The sequence below is a fragment of the Pleurodeles waltl genome, chromosome 8, assembly GCF_031143425.1.
Source record: "Pleurodeles waltl isolate 20211129_DDA chromosome 8, aPleWal1.hap1.20221129, whole genome shotgun sequence".
In the NCBI taxonomy this organism is placed as follows: Eukaryota; Metazoa; Chordata; class Amphibia; order Caudata; family Salamandridae; genus Pleurodeles; species Pleurodeles waltl.
Window position 1 is genome coordinate 1518585955 of NC_090447.1, and position 15576 is coordinate 1518601530.

Consider the following 15576-nt stretch of genomic DNA (forward strand, 5'->3'; position numbering starts at 1 on the left):
TGCAGCTAGCAAGGCTTGTTTGCGGTCTTTCTGCGTGGGAACACCTCTGCAAGCTTCATCGCGACGTGGGACATCTGTCTTCCAAAGGAGAAGTCCCTAGCTCTCTTCTTTCTTGCAGAACTCCAAGCTTCTTCCATCCTGTGGCAGCTTCCTTGCACCCTCAGCTGGCATTTCCTGGGCTTCTGCCCACTCTCTACACTGTCGCAGCTATTGGACTTGGTCCCCTTGTCTTACAGGTACTCAGGTCTGGAAATCCACTGTTGTTGCATTGCTGGTGTTTGTTCTTCCTGCAGAAGCCCCCTATCACGACTTCTGTGCTCTCTGGGGGTAGTAGGAGCACTTTACACCTACCTTTCAGGGTCTTGGGGTGGGCTATTTTTCTAACCCTCACTGTTTTCTTACAGTCCCATCGACCCTCTACAAGCTCACATAGGTTTGGGGTCCATTCGTGGTTCGCATTCCACTTTTGGAGTATATGGTTTGTGTTGCCCCTATACCTATGTGCTCCTATTGCAATTCTACACTGTTTGCATTACTTTTCCTGCTATTACTTACCTAAGTTTGGTTTGTGTACATATATCTTGTGTATATAACTTATCCTCATACTGAGGGTACTCCCTGAGATACTTTTGGCATATACTAAAAATAAAAGGTACTTTATTTTTATGACAATATCTGTGTATTGTGTTTTCTTATGATATTGTGCATACGACACCAGTGGTATAGTAGGTGCTTTACATGTCTCCTAGTTCATCCTAAGCTGCTTTGCCATAGCTACCTTCTATCAGTCTAAGCTGCTAGAAACACCTCTTCTACATTAATAAGGGATAACTGGACCTGGCACAAGGTGTAAGTACCTCTGGTATCCACTACAAGCCAGGCCAGCCTCCTACACAGTAGCTAAAATATTAATGGCTGTCTTTCAACCGTGGGAAGCTGTATGGAGGGCTGACCAAGGCTGTTATCGAGCCACCTTCTGGTATGTCGCAAATTGTAGCTTTACTGGGTTACTGCACATTGATTGTTCAAGGGTAGAGCACTTCGGTTCCACGGCTACTTAGGCAATAGGTCAAATTCTTTCCCGTGCAGTGATAGATTTTAGGGATTTTGTGATCATTAGGTCAAAGAGGTCCATGATTATAGGTTTGCTTTAAGTGATCTCAGGATGAGAACCTTAGCCTGAAGGACGTCAATGAGTCTTAAAACACCTTCAGGGTTCTTACAAACCTAAATTCAGCACTCGTGGATTGGAGTTCGCCAAGAAGGGAGAGCATGGTGCCCTTCTTTGAACAGCTTGCTCACAACGCACCGCACAGAATGAAGAGTCGGGTTTATCTCAGAGGTGGTTGGCTTAATGACTGAGGGATTCTTCAAAAATGGTGTCCATTTCTTCCGACTCTCATCTTCTCTCTCATCGCATCCTTCAGACCTTCTCTCCGTCAGCTGCATGGTGTGCCTTCATACGTGTCTATATTTTTCTGAACTTATAACAACATTTTTCTTCACTAGCCTTATTGTTTAGCATTTGTGGTTTTCTGAAGGAAGCTTTGTTCTCCTCAAAGCCCCAGGTTTTTACAAAAGTGAATTTGGTCACAAGATTTTAGTCCAGACTGTGTCACTTTGCCTTTATCTAGCTATCTGTCAGTTTAATGAAACATTACAATTTATCCTGCAATACCAGCCATATATTTTATTTATTAAACAGTCAGGTACCGAGAAGACATCGAAATACCTAAATATTAAATTCTTTCTTGAAATCCAAACAAAAATCATTAGAACAAAAAATTCTGAAATGAGAATGCTCTGACCTCCTCTGCCTCCCCTGCCTCCCCTGCTGGGACAGCTTATATTTAGGCACAGTGAAGAGAAGTTTAGAATTAGATACAAAAATCTCCAAGCCAAACACAAAGGCAGGATCTGGTACGTTATCTGGGGTATAATGTGCCACTATAGATTTTTAGTCTTTCTTGGTCAGTGAAGCCAGACCAGTGACTTGCTTTTCAAGTTCATGAGAGGACCAACATAAATGGAGGCCAAATACTACCCCTCTCCTTGGTTCTGGTGAATACTTCCACGTTCATGTGATTAGAAAAAAAAAAAAAAAAAAAATGAAGAAAAGGAGGACATACCTGCAGGGCTGGGAATGTTTTTAACATTCCCCGGGTTCTGTTCAGCCAAGGGATAGAGCTCTTCCTCCTCTTTGATGCAGTCCGAGACCATCACTATGGTGAGCTCCTGTTCTGTATTGATGGAAACATCAAATAGTGATTTAAGATTCAGTCACAGCATCACTGAGCTATTTACCATGCAACAGAGAAAGTGTAGGTCACTATCCTGTAAGCTATTGTCCTAGATCCTGCCTCTCTTTGGGTGAATGCACAAAGTGCTTTTGCGAACTATCTTTCTGCTGCAGTTTTACAGTCCAATATTTTCTTCCGATAATCATCTGCTTACTTTTACCTCTTCTCCTCTGCAATACCAAGATGAGAACTATCCAACCAGTTTAATTATATGTTTTTGTTTGCAATGGGTAGAGGAGAGAGGTAAAATTTGAGTTAGTTACTTGAAAATTTAACTTTGAAATCTGACGCTTTCAGGTGGTGATCTCAAAGACGGCAGCCGCATCACATGAGCTCTTGCTAAGAGCCTACATGGTGAATAGGCTGAATTGCATTAGCCCAGGAGTGTTAGCCGCCATCAAAGGCTTGCATCATCTCAACCACAGCTCATAAGTATACAAAAATATCAGAGTACACAGTGCATTGCCGGAAGACGACTATTTGTTTGCTAAATAATGAGACAGAGCCCAGAGGGATCGGTTACTGATTTCTTGCACCAAGAGCCTCATTACAAGTCCCACTGTAATCTTAAAGGAGCCAGTAACCAGAGTTGCTAACCCCATCAAGATAATGAGAACTATAGCAACTCTGCTTCCCTGGAATATTTGACCTGGAGACTTTGAGAACAAGCAGGCATGTTTTTTTTGGGGGGGGTGGGGGGGCGGAGTGGGAAATACTAGACAAAACGTGGCAATCAGTGCAGAAATACATATTCTTGCACGTTATTTCACAAAATCCTTTAACTGCAAGTATTTCCACTAGTCTAGAGTCACTAAGGTGCTCTGTATAAGTAATTTCAAGAGGGAAGGTGTACCAGGGGCAGAAAACCACCCAGCTAGTCATGGGTTCCCGAAAAAGGCATCCACCATACAGTTACATGACACTTCCCTACTGCGCAGACTGGCAATGCAACTGTTGTAATGGGCTGTATGTGGAGACGGATGACTTGGGATTAGGTTGTCAGGAGTTCTGGAATGGGGTAGAGATCCCTTCTATATCTGTCAAGGGATGTCACTTCGCAGCGAGGATTACTTTATTGCCTCTGGTGGTGACCAGTTTTCACACAATGATGTTTTTACTTCTGTGATACAGTTTGACACATCAAGCTGTAGTTATCATTAAATGCAACAGAAAATGACAATATGCTCTAGAACTATTCTGAATGTGTTGGTTGTAATATAATGCAATAGTTTATAACAATAATGGAAATTATACAGGAAACAGTCTATATAGAATAATTTTTTAAGTGCATTGTAATGTTTAGCATTGTCAAATACATTTTTTTTTTGTAGTTTTAGATGGTGGCTAAATCAACACTTCTCAAGTTTCTGTGAATGCAGTGCCACACGTTTTTGTTTTTACCTTGAATTAAAACTAAGCTAGAATAAGTACATGGAAATGGTTATTACGTTTGCAAATAATTTAACATTTATGTGGGGCGTGGCTAGCCAAATGTGTCTTAAAAAAACTGAGAATGGATATTAGTGAGATTCCTACACTGAAAAATACTGACAGAAAATATAAAAGAAATGCCAGGGTACAGACAAGGATCAGTGTACAACCAGATACAATATGGAGGGAAATTATAACGTAATTGCATTGATGGTTTTGGCTGAAACTGAAAAAGGATATTTTGTGGTTGAAAGAAAGGTGAGCCACTTATCTTACGTAAACTCCAGACAATGTTAGGCATTTCTACCATTGATGCCTCCTCGGACCACACAGTCCTTCTATTTGGCTACACCCTGCACTAATAAAGTGGTAGGTGGAGGGGGATGAATAGGGGCAGAAGTTGGAAGATGACCAATGGGCAGATGCTGCTTGAGAGAAACTTAGACAAGCAGTCAGTCAGGAGGAACTCCACGCTGCTGTGGGGAAGGTTGAAAGTATTTTAGTCTCTTAATAAGGCACATTTTTGTACCCGTTTGCTGCTATATGTTTGTTAAATGCGACATCCAAGGGTGTGATTTTACAGGCGAGTGACTGTCCTCTTACTGTTGAAAAAAATAAAATGACTTTAGACCCCGATAACTATTCACCCATCACTCATCTACTCTTCGTATTCAGGATTATTTAAAAAAAAAAAAAAAAAAATCTACACAAGACTTTACAAAAAAAACATCAACACAAATCACCTTCACGACTATCAATCAGGCTTCAAATCACACTGCATCATGGAACCACACCATACAAAGAGCAGATGACAACCAGCAGACTACAAAGATGGCTCTTGCCTCCTGATACTTTTGTACCCACTAGTTCCCTTGACATCTCACAACTGGAATTTTCTGGTAATGTTCTTTACTGGTTCAACTCTAACCTATCCCACTCAACTGACACCGGTTTGTTCACATAGGTGCATCAAGATCCCAGACGTTTTTTAACACTTGCATAGTAACCTCACCCCTGGGCTCTATCCTGTTCCCCCCTTATCTTCAACCTCTATGTAGAGCCCATTAAAAGAGTACTCACCGAAAACAGCATGGAATTTCAATAATACACTGAAAAACACACGAGTCCCTGCACGTACCTGAAGCTCAACCCCACCAAGACTAATTTTTTTTCTGTTCGCAAACAAAATTGAGCTGAAACGTGGCTCTACAACATAAACTTGGATAGATTCAACCCCCAACTATCACCCGCCCTCACTCTGATTCAACCTCAACACCGACATCTCCCTAGTGGAGCACATTGCTAAGAAGACCAGGACAGTATAGTACCAGTTCACTTTATCTGAGAAAGTAAAACTGTTCTTTAAAACTGCCACCTAAACCATGGTACTCTCACATCTGTATGGAGGGAATAATCAGCTCTACGATCTCTCAGACTCCACACTGGAAGACTGAAATTCATTCCAGGAACGACAGCAAGTCTCATTCAGAGCATGAAGAAATTTGACCACATCTCCCCTATCCTGGTGGGATTCCACTAGGTCTACTTACACGCCTGCACCATCTTCAAACCCAGCTGCATCATCTACACAGCCATCATGAATGATCTCTCCCTCTCAGATGCATCTGGAGTATTCTGCTTATTGTGAAGTGGGTGATGAGCTGTGTACAAGGCTGGTATGTGTTGTTTAATGAGCATTGTGAGTTCAATATTAGGGCGAGACCCATGGTCAGCAATTAGATATGAAAGAAGCATTAATACGAGTGATTAATGATGGTTCCAAATGGAAAATTAATCGCCTGCTGTATCGATAAAGTGCAAAAAGTAGGTGTGCCACCCTGTAATCTTCACAAGTACTTTAAAGCAAGAGGGGATCACTTTTCTTCCAGCATCCTAAAAGGTTAGAGCAGGTTTTGCAAGCATACCACTGCAAATGGTTCCAAGGTCTGCTGGAGAGAACCCTCCTCCTTTTAAGGGGAGTATTCAGCGAGGCCTGGTGAGCGCACTACACTGGAGAATAGTGGTGACAATCCATGGGCATACGGACATATAGAATACAAGTGCAATGAGGAGAGGAGGAGAGTTTCCTAAACTGAAGATTGTGAGCTTGGAAGAGAGAGCAGAACAGTAGCTGGGTGATGATGGATTAATTGGTTGTGGGCATGGATACAGCCTACGTGGTTTGTTGCACCAACAAGTTCTGTAACTGGCTCACAGCAATGAATGCTGGGTCTACCAGTGTAATGAAGGAAGAGAACAACAGCAACAGACTTAATGAAGAAGCTTTGCACCACGCAAATGTCCACATCACCTCTTGAACTATGCTATGTATTGATGACTATGGGAACATGTGGGTGCCAGTCTTTAGGGGTGTAATAGTTTATGTTGTGTTTAGCAGGGGTAGTGGGTGTTAAGGGCTATAGGGTTTGAATGAGTAAGAACTCTGGTTCAGATTTGTTTGGCTGAATAAATCTAAGAGATTTTGCTCTGTTCTTTTATGAATAAAGCGTTTAAGTAGGAAGCAATATATTATCAGCTGTGGGTAGGAAAACACTTCTTGGGTCATATACCTACACCTGCCAACGGCATAAGGCAAAATCATAGGGACTCCTCTACAATTGGCATTCAGACTCTAGAATTTGACTTGAACTGTCAGCCTCACAGACATACAAAGATTGTTGGTGAAACAAGGGTACCACACTGGGTCAGGCATGGTGGGAGTTTACATTTTTCAAATTGCACCAATTACCCCTGCCAGTTTAAAAGCGAAGTATCACATAGTTTAGTGTTCAATTCTAATTCATGAAGCAAGAGGTCAGCAGAACCTCCTGTGTCCAAAATAATCAACACCTCATCCTCAACTCATAGATGATTTAATGAAACTCCAGCATTTTAATCACGCTGATACTGTGGGAGCTGAGCACTCGCTTTCTGTCAGAGTGCAATGTCTGAAACTGTGGGGATGACGCAGCCTGTTACTCATTAAGAGTAGCTGAGTATGTTCAGTAACCCGTTTCTTTGAGTGGTCTGAAACTGGACAGTATTTGGAGACACTTCCGGAGTGGAGTTCTTACATCACTGATCTTCAAGAACATTAGGAGCGTGCTCTCCTGAAGATATGCACTGATTGAAACTGCAACAACAGGCACTTGTCTTAGTCAAGGTACAAAAGATAGCTCAGGGAAATACATACCACTTACATACCGCTGTATTGTAGAGCTTCAGTTAGCCAAGAGGAGGCAAGAAAGGCTTGTAAACACTGTCTTGCTGTTTATTTGGCCGAATTCAGACCATTCATCCTCAATTATAAAAGCAAATATATATTTTTAACTGTAAGCAACTTGTGACTCATTTGTTACAGTGATTATAAAAAAAACTTCACCTTTACACCAGTCGGTCTGACTTGTGTTGAGCATATCGTAATTTTTCCTTCTGTCTATTTCGAGCGGGAAAGGGCTCTCCTTTCTGTCTGAACCAAGCGCATCATGGCTCTGTCTTCTGTCTGCGTCAAGACGATTAAGGCTCTTAATTCTGTCTGTGCTGAGCGGATCAGGGTGCTCCGATCTCTCTGTGCAGAACCTTTTAGGACTTTCCATTCTGTCTGTCTTCAGAGGATCCTTCAGACACGGGACAGCCTCTCTGCTTGTGGTGCACGCGTCCAATTTGGAAACTAAAGCACCTATAAAAAGCAGAGGCTTCTTAATTTGAATAATGCATTATCCAATGTCACATAGCTTCTATTGATATGGTCAGTGTATATGTCCCATCCAACTTATGAAACTGACGGAAATTCTTTCTTTATGCAAAAGTGATTCTTCAACTTGCTTACAATTACAAGTTTGAGCAAAGTACAGGTTTCCAGACAATTTAGAAAGTAAAGAGGCGCAATTTCATACAATTCATTGTTAAATACGTATGTTATTCGTCACTTAAGAAGATAATAAAGCACAGTGAACACACACACACATGCATTCTCTCATTCCCTTGACACTTTAGTTTGCACTGCCGAGGGTGCACACAAGGGGGTCACAAAGATCCTTCTGTTATATGCAGTGCCAGACAGTAGGCCCTCTGGAAATAAAGGAACTTCCTCTGCCTTCCAGTCAGTGAGGGACATAATAAAACTGCTCAGGTTCACGTGCATGGAGGAGAGACAATCTGAAGAATAGCTCCATGCTCTGCCAGAGTCAATAACAAACAAGCACATCTTCCTAGACGTCGTAAAAATAGCCAGTCCTGATTACATCCACACTAGTGACTTGAGCAGCCTTTGTCACTCAGTCCTCAGTGCCAAGAAGCACACAAGGAGCTTTAAAGAATCCAGTACACATAAAATGCCGCGTGGCACTGATTCAGAAGCCGTGATTAGCACTTCCCCTAGCTGGATGTCTTCTAATCCTTACCGTCTCCTACATACATCAGACTTAGTCTGGGTTGGAAAAATCTGAAAATATCAGATCATGAAGTAAAAACAGAGGACGATAATTCCAACTGTATTTCGTATAAGAAGCAAGGACGGTACAAGCTGGTTCTTATGCACACGTGTTCTTGTGTCTCCGAACAAGCATCAAGTCACAAGTTATTTCTGCAGGAAAAAACACCCTATGCGTTAACTCATGTAACACTGAGCTGTTCTCACTCACTTTGGGAAAGGCCGTCACTGTCTCTTCTGTCAGAATCTTCATCGTCCAGAGGGCACACACCTTCCTTTTCTATGGCTTTTAATGAAAAGACAGAGTTTGCAATCACAGGGCCTAGTTAAAAATAAAAAGGAAGGTGTCAGTGATCAAAAGCTGCTTGAGTCCTTAGCAAAAAGAAAAGGAGTGTAAACATAGGGATTTACAAAGACCAGGATTAGTGAAATTAAGAGCAACTCAACTTCCTGTGCAATGGCAGTCATCACCACACAAATGTGCACGTTGAGTATGACCTGAAAAAGGAGCCATTGGAACACACACATTTTTATTGCTTGAATAGTATATCATATTAAAAAGAGAAAGACAACTGGCTGTGAACCATCAGCTGGCAGAGAATGCAGAAATACCTACACAAAGTGAAGTCTGAAGTCATGGTGGCATTTTGCTTTCTAGTATCACCTTGAGAAGCATAAAGTAATTCAGTTCACAACTTGCAAGCATATGCATACAACAAGCATTTGCAATACAATGGTTCTCTCATTTGCTTAAGTTAGAGCTATTGGTGTTGTAAATTCGTAACTGGACATTTCTCGCCACATAAATTGGTCAACCCTACCTCATAATTTGGTCTTTTCCTGGCACATAATTCCAGTGACCCTGCATATAACTAAAGCACTTCCATTTACCTTCTTCCTCTATCTACAGTCAAAAATGAAAATGTTGCCATTTAGCATCCTAATTTAAATCTGCTATGGTAATTCCAACAGAATACAACTTTCACCGCCACACCATCAGAGTTGCTGGCTGGCTAACATAGTTCCCAAAACAAGACAGCCACGGAGGAGTAACAAGAGAAATAAACTAGAAGGGTGACCCAAACATATCAAGAGTGTTAAAACAGTCATGGTGCAATAAGGATGTTAAGATGGCCTGCAAGCCGGTCTTTCTACAATAAGGAGAGATTAATAAAACATATACAATTATCATATAGACCCAATAAAATCCTTTATCAGTAAAAAAAAAAAGTTTGACATTAGATTGTAATGCTCAGAACAGCCCCTAGAGAACACCACAATGAAAACAGCATTTGTAAGAAGTATGGTCATGTTACCCTATAGTAGGAAAACAAAATGACTGAAAGTAGTGCATTGTAATAGGCACACATTTAGCCCCTAGAGGGCATAGTGCATTAGATATTTTCAGGGCTAACAGGCCTACTGCAATGATATTACAAACAAGACCCTTAAACACAACACTATTCTCAGCTGCAAACCAAACGTTCCAGCCATGAGAGACACTGAATTGAGGGAGGAGTTATTATTTTGGGGTTCCCACTAACAGTGTGGGGACCCGTAGATGATCTAGACAGAAAGAACAGGTTGTGGTGTACGTTTCAAAGGTGGTCCCATTGTCCTAGGAACACCACTGGCTGAGTTATGGAGTTATGAGGAAAGATGTTTTGTAAAAGAATGCCTTTCAAAGCATTATGGGACAACCAAGTGCATCAAATATTGTAGTTGACTGTAATGTTCAGAACAGCCCCTAGAGAACAGCAGAATAAAAATATAATTTGTAAGAAACACGGTCATGTAACTATATAATTAGCCCCTAGAGGGAAAAAACACATGAAAATAGATTGGCACAGAGTAATGTAGTGCAACCATATATTTAGCCCCTAGAGAGCATCGTGCCTTGAACATTTTCAGAACTAGCAGGCCTACTACAATACTAAGACCCTTAGAACACAAACGACTCCAAGCTGTAAAACAAACGTTCCAGCCATGAGAGAACTTAAAAAGGAACTGCATGGTGGGAGGGGTTATTACTTTAGGGTTCCCACTAACCTAGTATGGGGACCCAGAGATTACCTAAACAAGAAAGAGTGTGTTGTGCTGAATGTTTTGGTGGTGGTCCCATTGTCCTAGGACCACCACAGGCTGATTTATGGCAAAAAAGGTTTGAAAAAGAACTCCTGCAAAGCATTATGGGTCAGGTTTTCCAGAGTGCAGTGAAAATTGTAGTATCAGCTCTCCCACTGTGCTGGGACAGATGAGTCATGGATTTCTGTGTTTTTTACATGAAGCATTTACCAATTATAAGTGTTTTTGGGAAAGCTACGGCGCATAAAGAGGAGAGCCAAAAGAAATTACTCTGATTCGGTAACAGTGTGAACAATGTGACCAGTGCTCTAATACTACCAATGGAGTTTGCGCTGTGAGCATTGTGAGGGCCATGGCTGCCATGGAGGGTGAGAGACAAAAGAAAAAAAAGACAGTTTGCCCAAGCTTAAGTATATCGGCAAATGTGCAATTATCCATGTAACAGGGTCAGTCTGCAAGGCGGTAACAAAACCGCCCCAAGGATGGATAAACGTAAAGCAACCACCAAAGACATCAAGGGGATTTCAGAAAGGCAAGCCAACAAACAAGTGAAAGTGATGGACGTGAGGTGGGTGTGGTTAAAAGACCATAAAACTTATAACAGTTCAAAGCGCTTGTGCGCTCGACCTAAAAAAGGAACTCAATTTAAGAAATGTAATTACTGAAAACAGACTGTGCATTGAATATAAAAATATGTACCACCTATTATATTAGCCCTAAGCCAGCCAATAGTCTAGTTAGTTATACAATGCACAAACGCAATAGTACTTTACCCAGTGACAGGAAGACTTGGTGAATTTCCTTCATCACATTTGCATAAAGATCCTTCTGCCATCTGTGTAAGAGCTCCCACTCCTCGTGTGAGAAACAGGCAACAACATCCTGGAAAGTAAGCAGAACCTGAAAGAAGAAATGTATATACAAACATTTATATTTTACTCATACAATGAACATGGTCGGGCATGATCTAGACAAAATGTGCTCAGTACTACAAACAGTCTTGGGTGCACAGCATCACGATTATATTGATATTATGACAAGAGAGTGATGGTGCAGGATGAGACACACTTGGTACCCAACAGTCTGCCCTCTTTACACCAGTAAAGCATGCCTAGTACCAGCCAGGTTTAAGCTCATATTGACTTCAAAAAGGACCACCTCTAAATACTGTCCACACCCATCTGTCTATGGGGAATTGCTGGATGCAGAGTGCCCCATGATGCCAACTCCGTGTCCAGTGATTAGGGACACATTCAAACATGCAGAAACAGAGATGGTCGAGATACACTCTGGATGCATCAGTAACAGAGGTTGCAGGTACAAAGGCAGATTTGTGCTCTCACTCATTACAGGTGTAGAACGTGTCTGGGCCTGAGCTTCCTCCTCTTGTTGACAAAAGATTAGAATTTTCTGACTTTTTTTTTTTTTACGTTTTTTATTGCTTTGTAGGATTATATTTTCATCAACGGCGTACACAATTCTTTTAAATTTCTCAACATGAAGCTGTTACATCATTATTTAACCTGCTTATGTACCTATAGAGTATGGGTCATACACGTCTTTTGATCTCAACTGTTTCATTAGTAGCAATATCGAACTGTAACCAAACTCACAGAACTTCGCCTGGCCTGGCTTCTTATGGGTCACGCATGTACTCCCCACAGGGCAGGTGGTCCTCCCTGCTATTGGGGCCAGGAGCTAACCCCATGTGAGTGGTGTCTGAATCACGGCATGGTGTTGTAGGTATTCCCAGTTCCTTGGGTTGAGGGGGAGGCAGTTCCTTGGGTTGAGGGGGAGGGGGTTTCTTAGCATATGGTGAGTAATCTATGAATCTCTGCAGCAAAAGCATCAGGTAAGTCATTCCAGAGATCAGCTACAGGATGCTTACGTAGCCCACTGTGCCCCTCACTAAGTATGGTGGCACCCTCTACTTCTGCCCATTTTATGACCTCTGCTTTCCACCTACACCTGGGGAGGTCCCTTGGGGGACCGTGAGTGCATTTCTATGGCACAGCCGCCCAACACCAAGGCAAGGTATGCACACCTGGCGTATACCCTCCTGTCGGTGGAGCATAGAGCCCAAGCAGGCTCGCCTCCTCTGAAAGCAGCCATTTTTCCCCCAGTGCCCTCCCCAGTCTCGCGGTGACTTCCGGCCAGCAACCCTTGATACCCGTACATGTCCATGTCATGTATAAGCAATCTGGTCAACTGTGGCACATGTTGGGCAACTGCTTGTCTGTAGTATGGTTGATGACAATCAGCCTGTGTTGTATCATTGAAGCTCATTTATTTTCTGAGGACCTAAAAACCTTGATGATGCAATTGTCCACCAACTGTAGAATAATTATAGCTCATCCTCCAGCCCTTCATATACTGCACTTTAGAATAGCTACAGCTCATCCTCACACCCTTCCCATGGCCTACTGTAGAATATCTACAGCTCATCTCCATCTCCTTCCCATGACCTAATGTACATTATCTACAGCTTGTCCCCGCACCCTTTCTCTGGCCTACCGTAGAATATCTACAGTTGATCCTAATCTCCTTCTGGACTACATTTGAACAGTTACAGCTCATCCCCTTCCCATTCCATGCTGTGGGACATCTGGAGCTCATTGTGAGCTGGATTGAACACCTTATTCTATATCATGCAAACTTGTCTGATTTTTGAGGACCTAAAAAATTGGTGCTCCATTTGTCTCGTCTGCCGAACACTAGGCCTCTGAATCAGTTTGTCTGTGGTTATCACAGAGGTACTGTCTCCAATTTAAGTGGAAAACCAGACTACAGACTTTGATGCCTAAAGTAAGTTAGGAACCTAAAATAGTAGGCCAATTAAAAGAGGGTGAGGTTGAGCTGTAGATATTCTACAGCAGAGCAGGTGAAGGGGATGACCAGGAGGATGGGTTGTACACATTTTAGAGCTCAGCATGTGAAGCTGAGGAGGATGAGCTTTAGGTATTCTACAGCTCGGCATGTGAAGGCGAGGAGGATGAGCTTTAGGTATTTAGGTATTCTACAGCTCGGCATGTGAAGGCGAGGAGGATGAGCTTTAGATATTCTACAGCTTAGCATGTGAAGGTGAGGAGGATAAGCTTTAGATATTCTACAGCGTGGCAAGTGAAGCTGAAGAGGATGCGCTTTAGGTTTTTAGGTATTCTACAGCTTGGAATGTGAAGGTGAGGAAGATGAGCATTAGATATTCTATAGCTCGCCATATGAAGGTGAGGAGGATGATCTACAGATATTCTACAGCTCAGCATGTGAAGCTGAAGAGGACGAGCTTTAGGTATTCTACAGCTCGGCATGTGAATCTGAAGAGGACGAGCTTTAGGTATTCTACAGCTCGGCATGTGAAGGTGAGGAGGGTGAGTTTTAGATATTCTATAGCTCGATATGTGAAGGTGAGGAGGATGAGATTTAGATATTCTACAGCTCGGCATGTGTAGCTGAATAGGATGCGCTTTAGGTATTCTACAGCTTAGCATGTCTGATAGCCACAGTCTGATTGGCACAGGGGCAGTGGATTTCCATGACATGGCTACCCTACGCTTCGCCAGCACCAGGTCTATAAATGTATTAATGGATTTGCGCGCCGCCGTCCGTGTGGTAATGCCCAATAAGCAGTGCATACTGTCCTTTCGAAAAGGGGTGCCTAGGGTATCTGTAAGGAATCCCACGATCTTGTCCCAATAGGGAGTGTCAGGCAATCCCACACCATGTGTTAAAAGTCGGCTGCGGAGTCGAAATACTGACAGGGTAAAAGTAAAAGGCAGTGCTTACAAGTGAGCGGTGTGTGCAGGACAAAGGTGAAGTGAGGGCGATACAAGGAAGGGTATGAAGGACAGAATGGAAAGAGGGTGCCGAAGAGGAATGAGATGAGGTGTGAGATATGCAGATTGAAGTCTTCAGAAAGATGTGGGAAGAGAAAGGATGGAAGTGTCTACAAGAGAGACTGTAAAGGAAAGAGGTGTGAAGAGAAAAACGGGTGCTATTAAGCTTCAGAAGAACAATACTCTTTACGCAAACCTTAGTAATATTTAATTCTGATCATAGTCAGTTACTCATTTATCGTATATAGCTAATAAGCATTGGCAAAGCCAATAGTCCTGGATCGTTTTAGGCGTATGCCCGTTGTTGCTATATGCCTGGATGCATTAACAAAAACCTCACACAGAGGCATTAAAACCGTTCTTGAGAGGAAGCTATGGGAAGCACAGGATTTTATTTACATGGCCCAGGCCTCTTGGAAAAGATTGCTAGTGACACTTCTTAGGCCACACCCCACACCCCTTTTTATCACCTCCCTTTAAGCCTTGTATGCCACCAAATATTGAGGCAGGAGTCTGCAACATTTTAAACAGGTGCTGGGAAAAAACACCATGATGCCTTGTGTCTGGAAGTATGAGGTGCGTGGAATGACTCTCACGGGTCCCAGGGATTTCTAAGAACTGTAATTTTTGGTAACAAGCTTAATGGGCATCTTATCTCGTGCACAGTGTCCCTGGGAGGTTTAACAAGACCCGGAGAGTTGGGGCGGGGGGGGGCGGCAATGACCGCAGCTATGGAAACTTCCGGGAGACATTCACCTCACGCGCGAGGCAGCAGCGCGCGCCCGGTGAAGTGTATGGAATACTCTACGCTTTTAAGGCAACATATTTCATACCACGATATTCTTTTGAGGAAAAAAAAAAGCGGAGCGCGTGCAGAACATGACTCACTTTTTCGGAGCCCTGGGTGCGCATCTCTCTCCCGCTCCGCCGGCGAAACTCGGACGCAAGAATACAGTCTGAAGTGTCAAGGGACACACCGCAGTCCGGGTCTCCTCGATCCTATGGATAAACACCCCAATACAGACGAGCGGTCAAAGGTCAGCACATGACTCTTCCCTGAATAACGGAAAATTAGGCGCTCGCGCACACCGCGCACGGAAGCACACCGAGAGGGAGCAGCCACAGTGCGCTCTGCTGCGACCGAGCATGCGCAGAGGCGAGATACTTATCACTAGCGCAGGCGCAGAGAGTAGAGGAGAGCGGTGGCGCACGAGTAGGGACTCATTACTGGCGCATGCGCGGAGACGACACCTCGCGCGCATGCGTGCGTAAAGTGACAGTTCGTTTTCGTCCCTTGCTTATGTTTTGTTCCTGCGGTTTTGATGAAGCGCGAACTCGCCCGGATGCGTTGGACCGGTTACATGGCGCATTTATGTTTTTGGGCGTGGGGAGATCAGGTGATTTGCCCATAATCACAGGATATTCAGCCGAAACTCCGAGCTGATTTTCCCAGATCCGAAAGTGGCAGCCCTGGCTGTAGCGCCTCACTCCCATT

The 15576-nt window shown here is 43.2% G+C and overlaps 1 protein-coding gene across 1 annotated transcript in view; it reads right to left on the minus strand.

Annotated features, from left to right (window-relative positions):
- Positions 1-15224, minus strand: part of LOC138248863 (zinc finger protein interacting with ribonucleoprotein K-like) — a 35278-nt gene extending 20054 nt beyond the window's left edge. Inside the window, exons 1-5 of the mRNA XM_069202819.1 lie at positions 14970-15224; positions 11022-11148; positions 8375-8485; positions 7114-7410; positions 2130-2240 (exon numbers count right to left, since the gene is read on the minus strand). Of these exons, the coding sequence (XP_069058920.1) occupies positions 2130-2240; positions 7114-7410; positions 8375-8485; positions 11022-11148; positions 14970-14993 (670 nt within the window). The 5' untranslated portion in view covers positions 14994-15224. The remainder of the gene's footprint in view (positions 1-2129; positions 2241-7113; positions 7411-8374; positions 8486-11021; positions 11149-14969) is intronic.
- Positions 15225-15576: the final 352 nt, after the last annotated feature.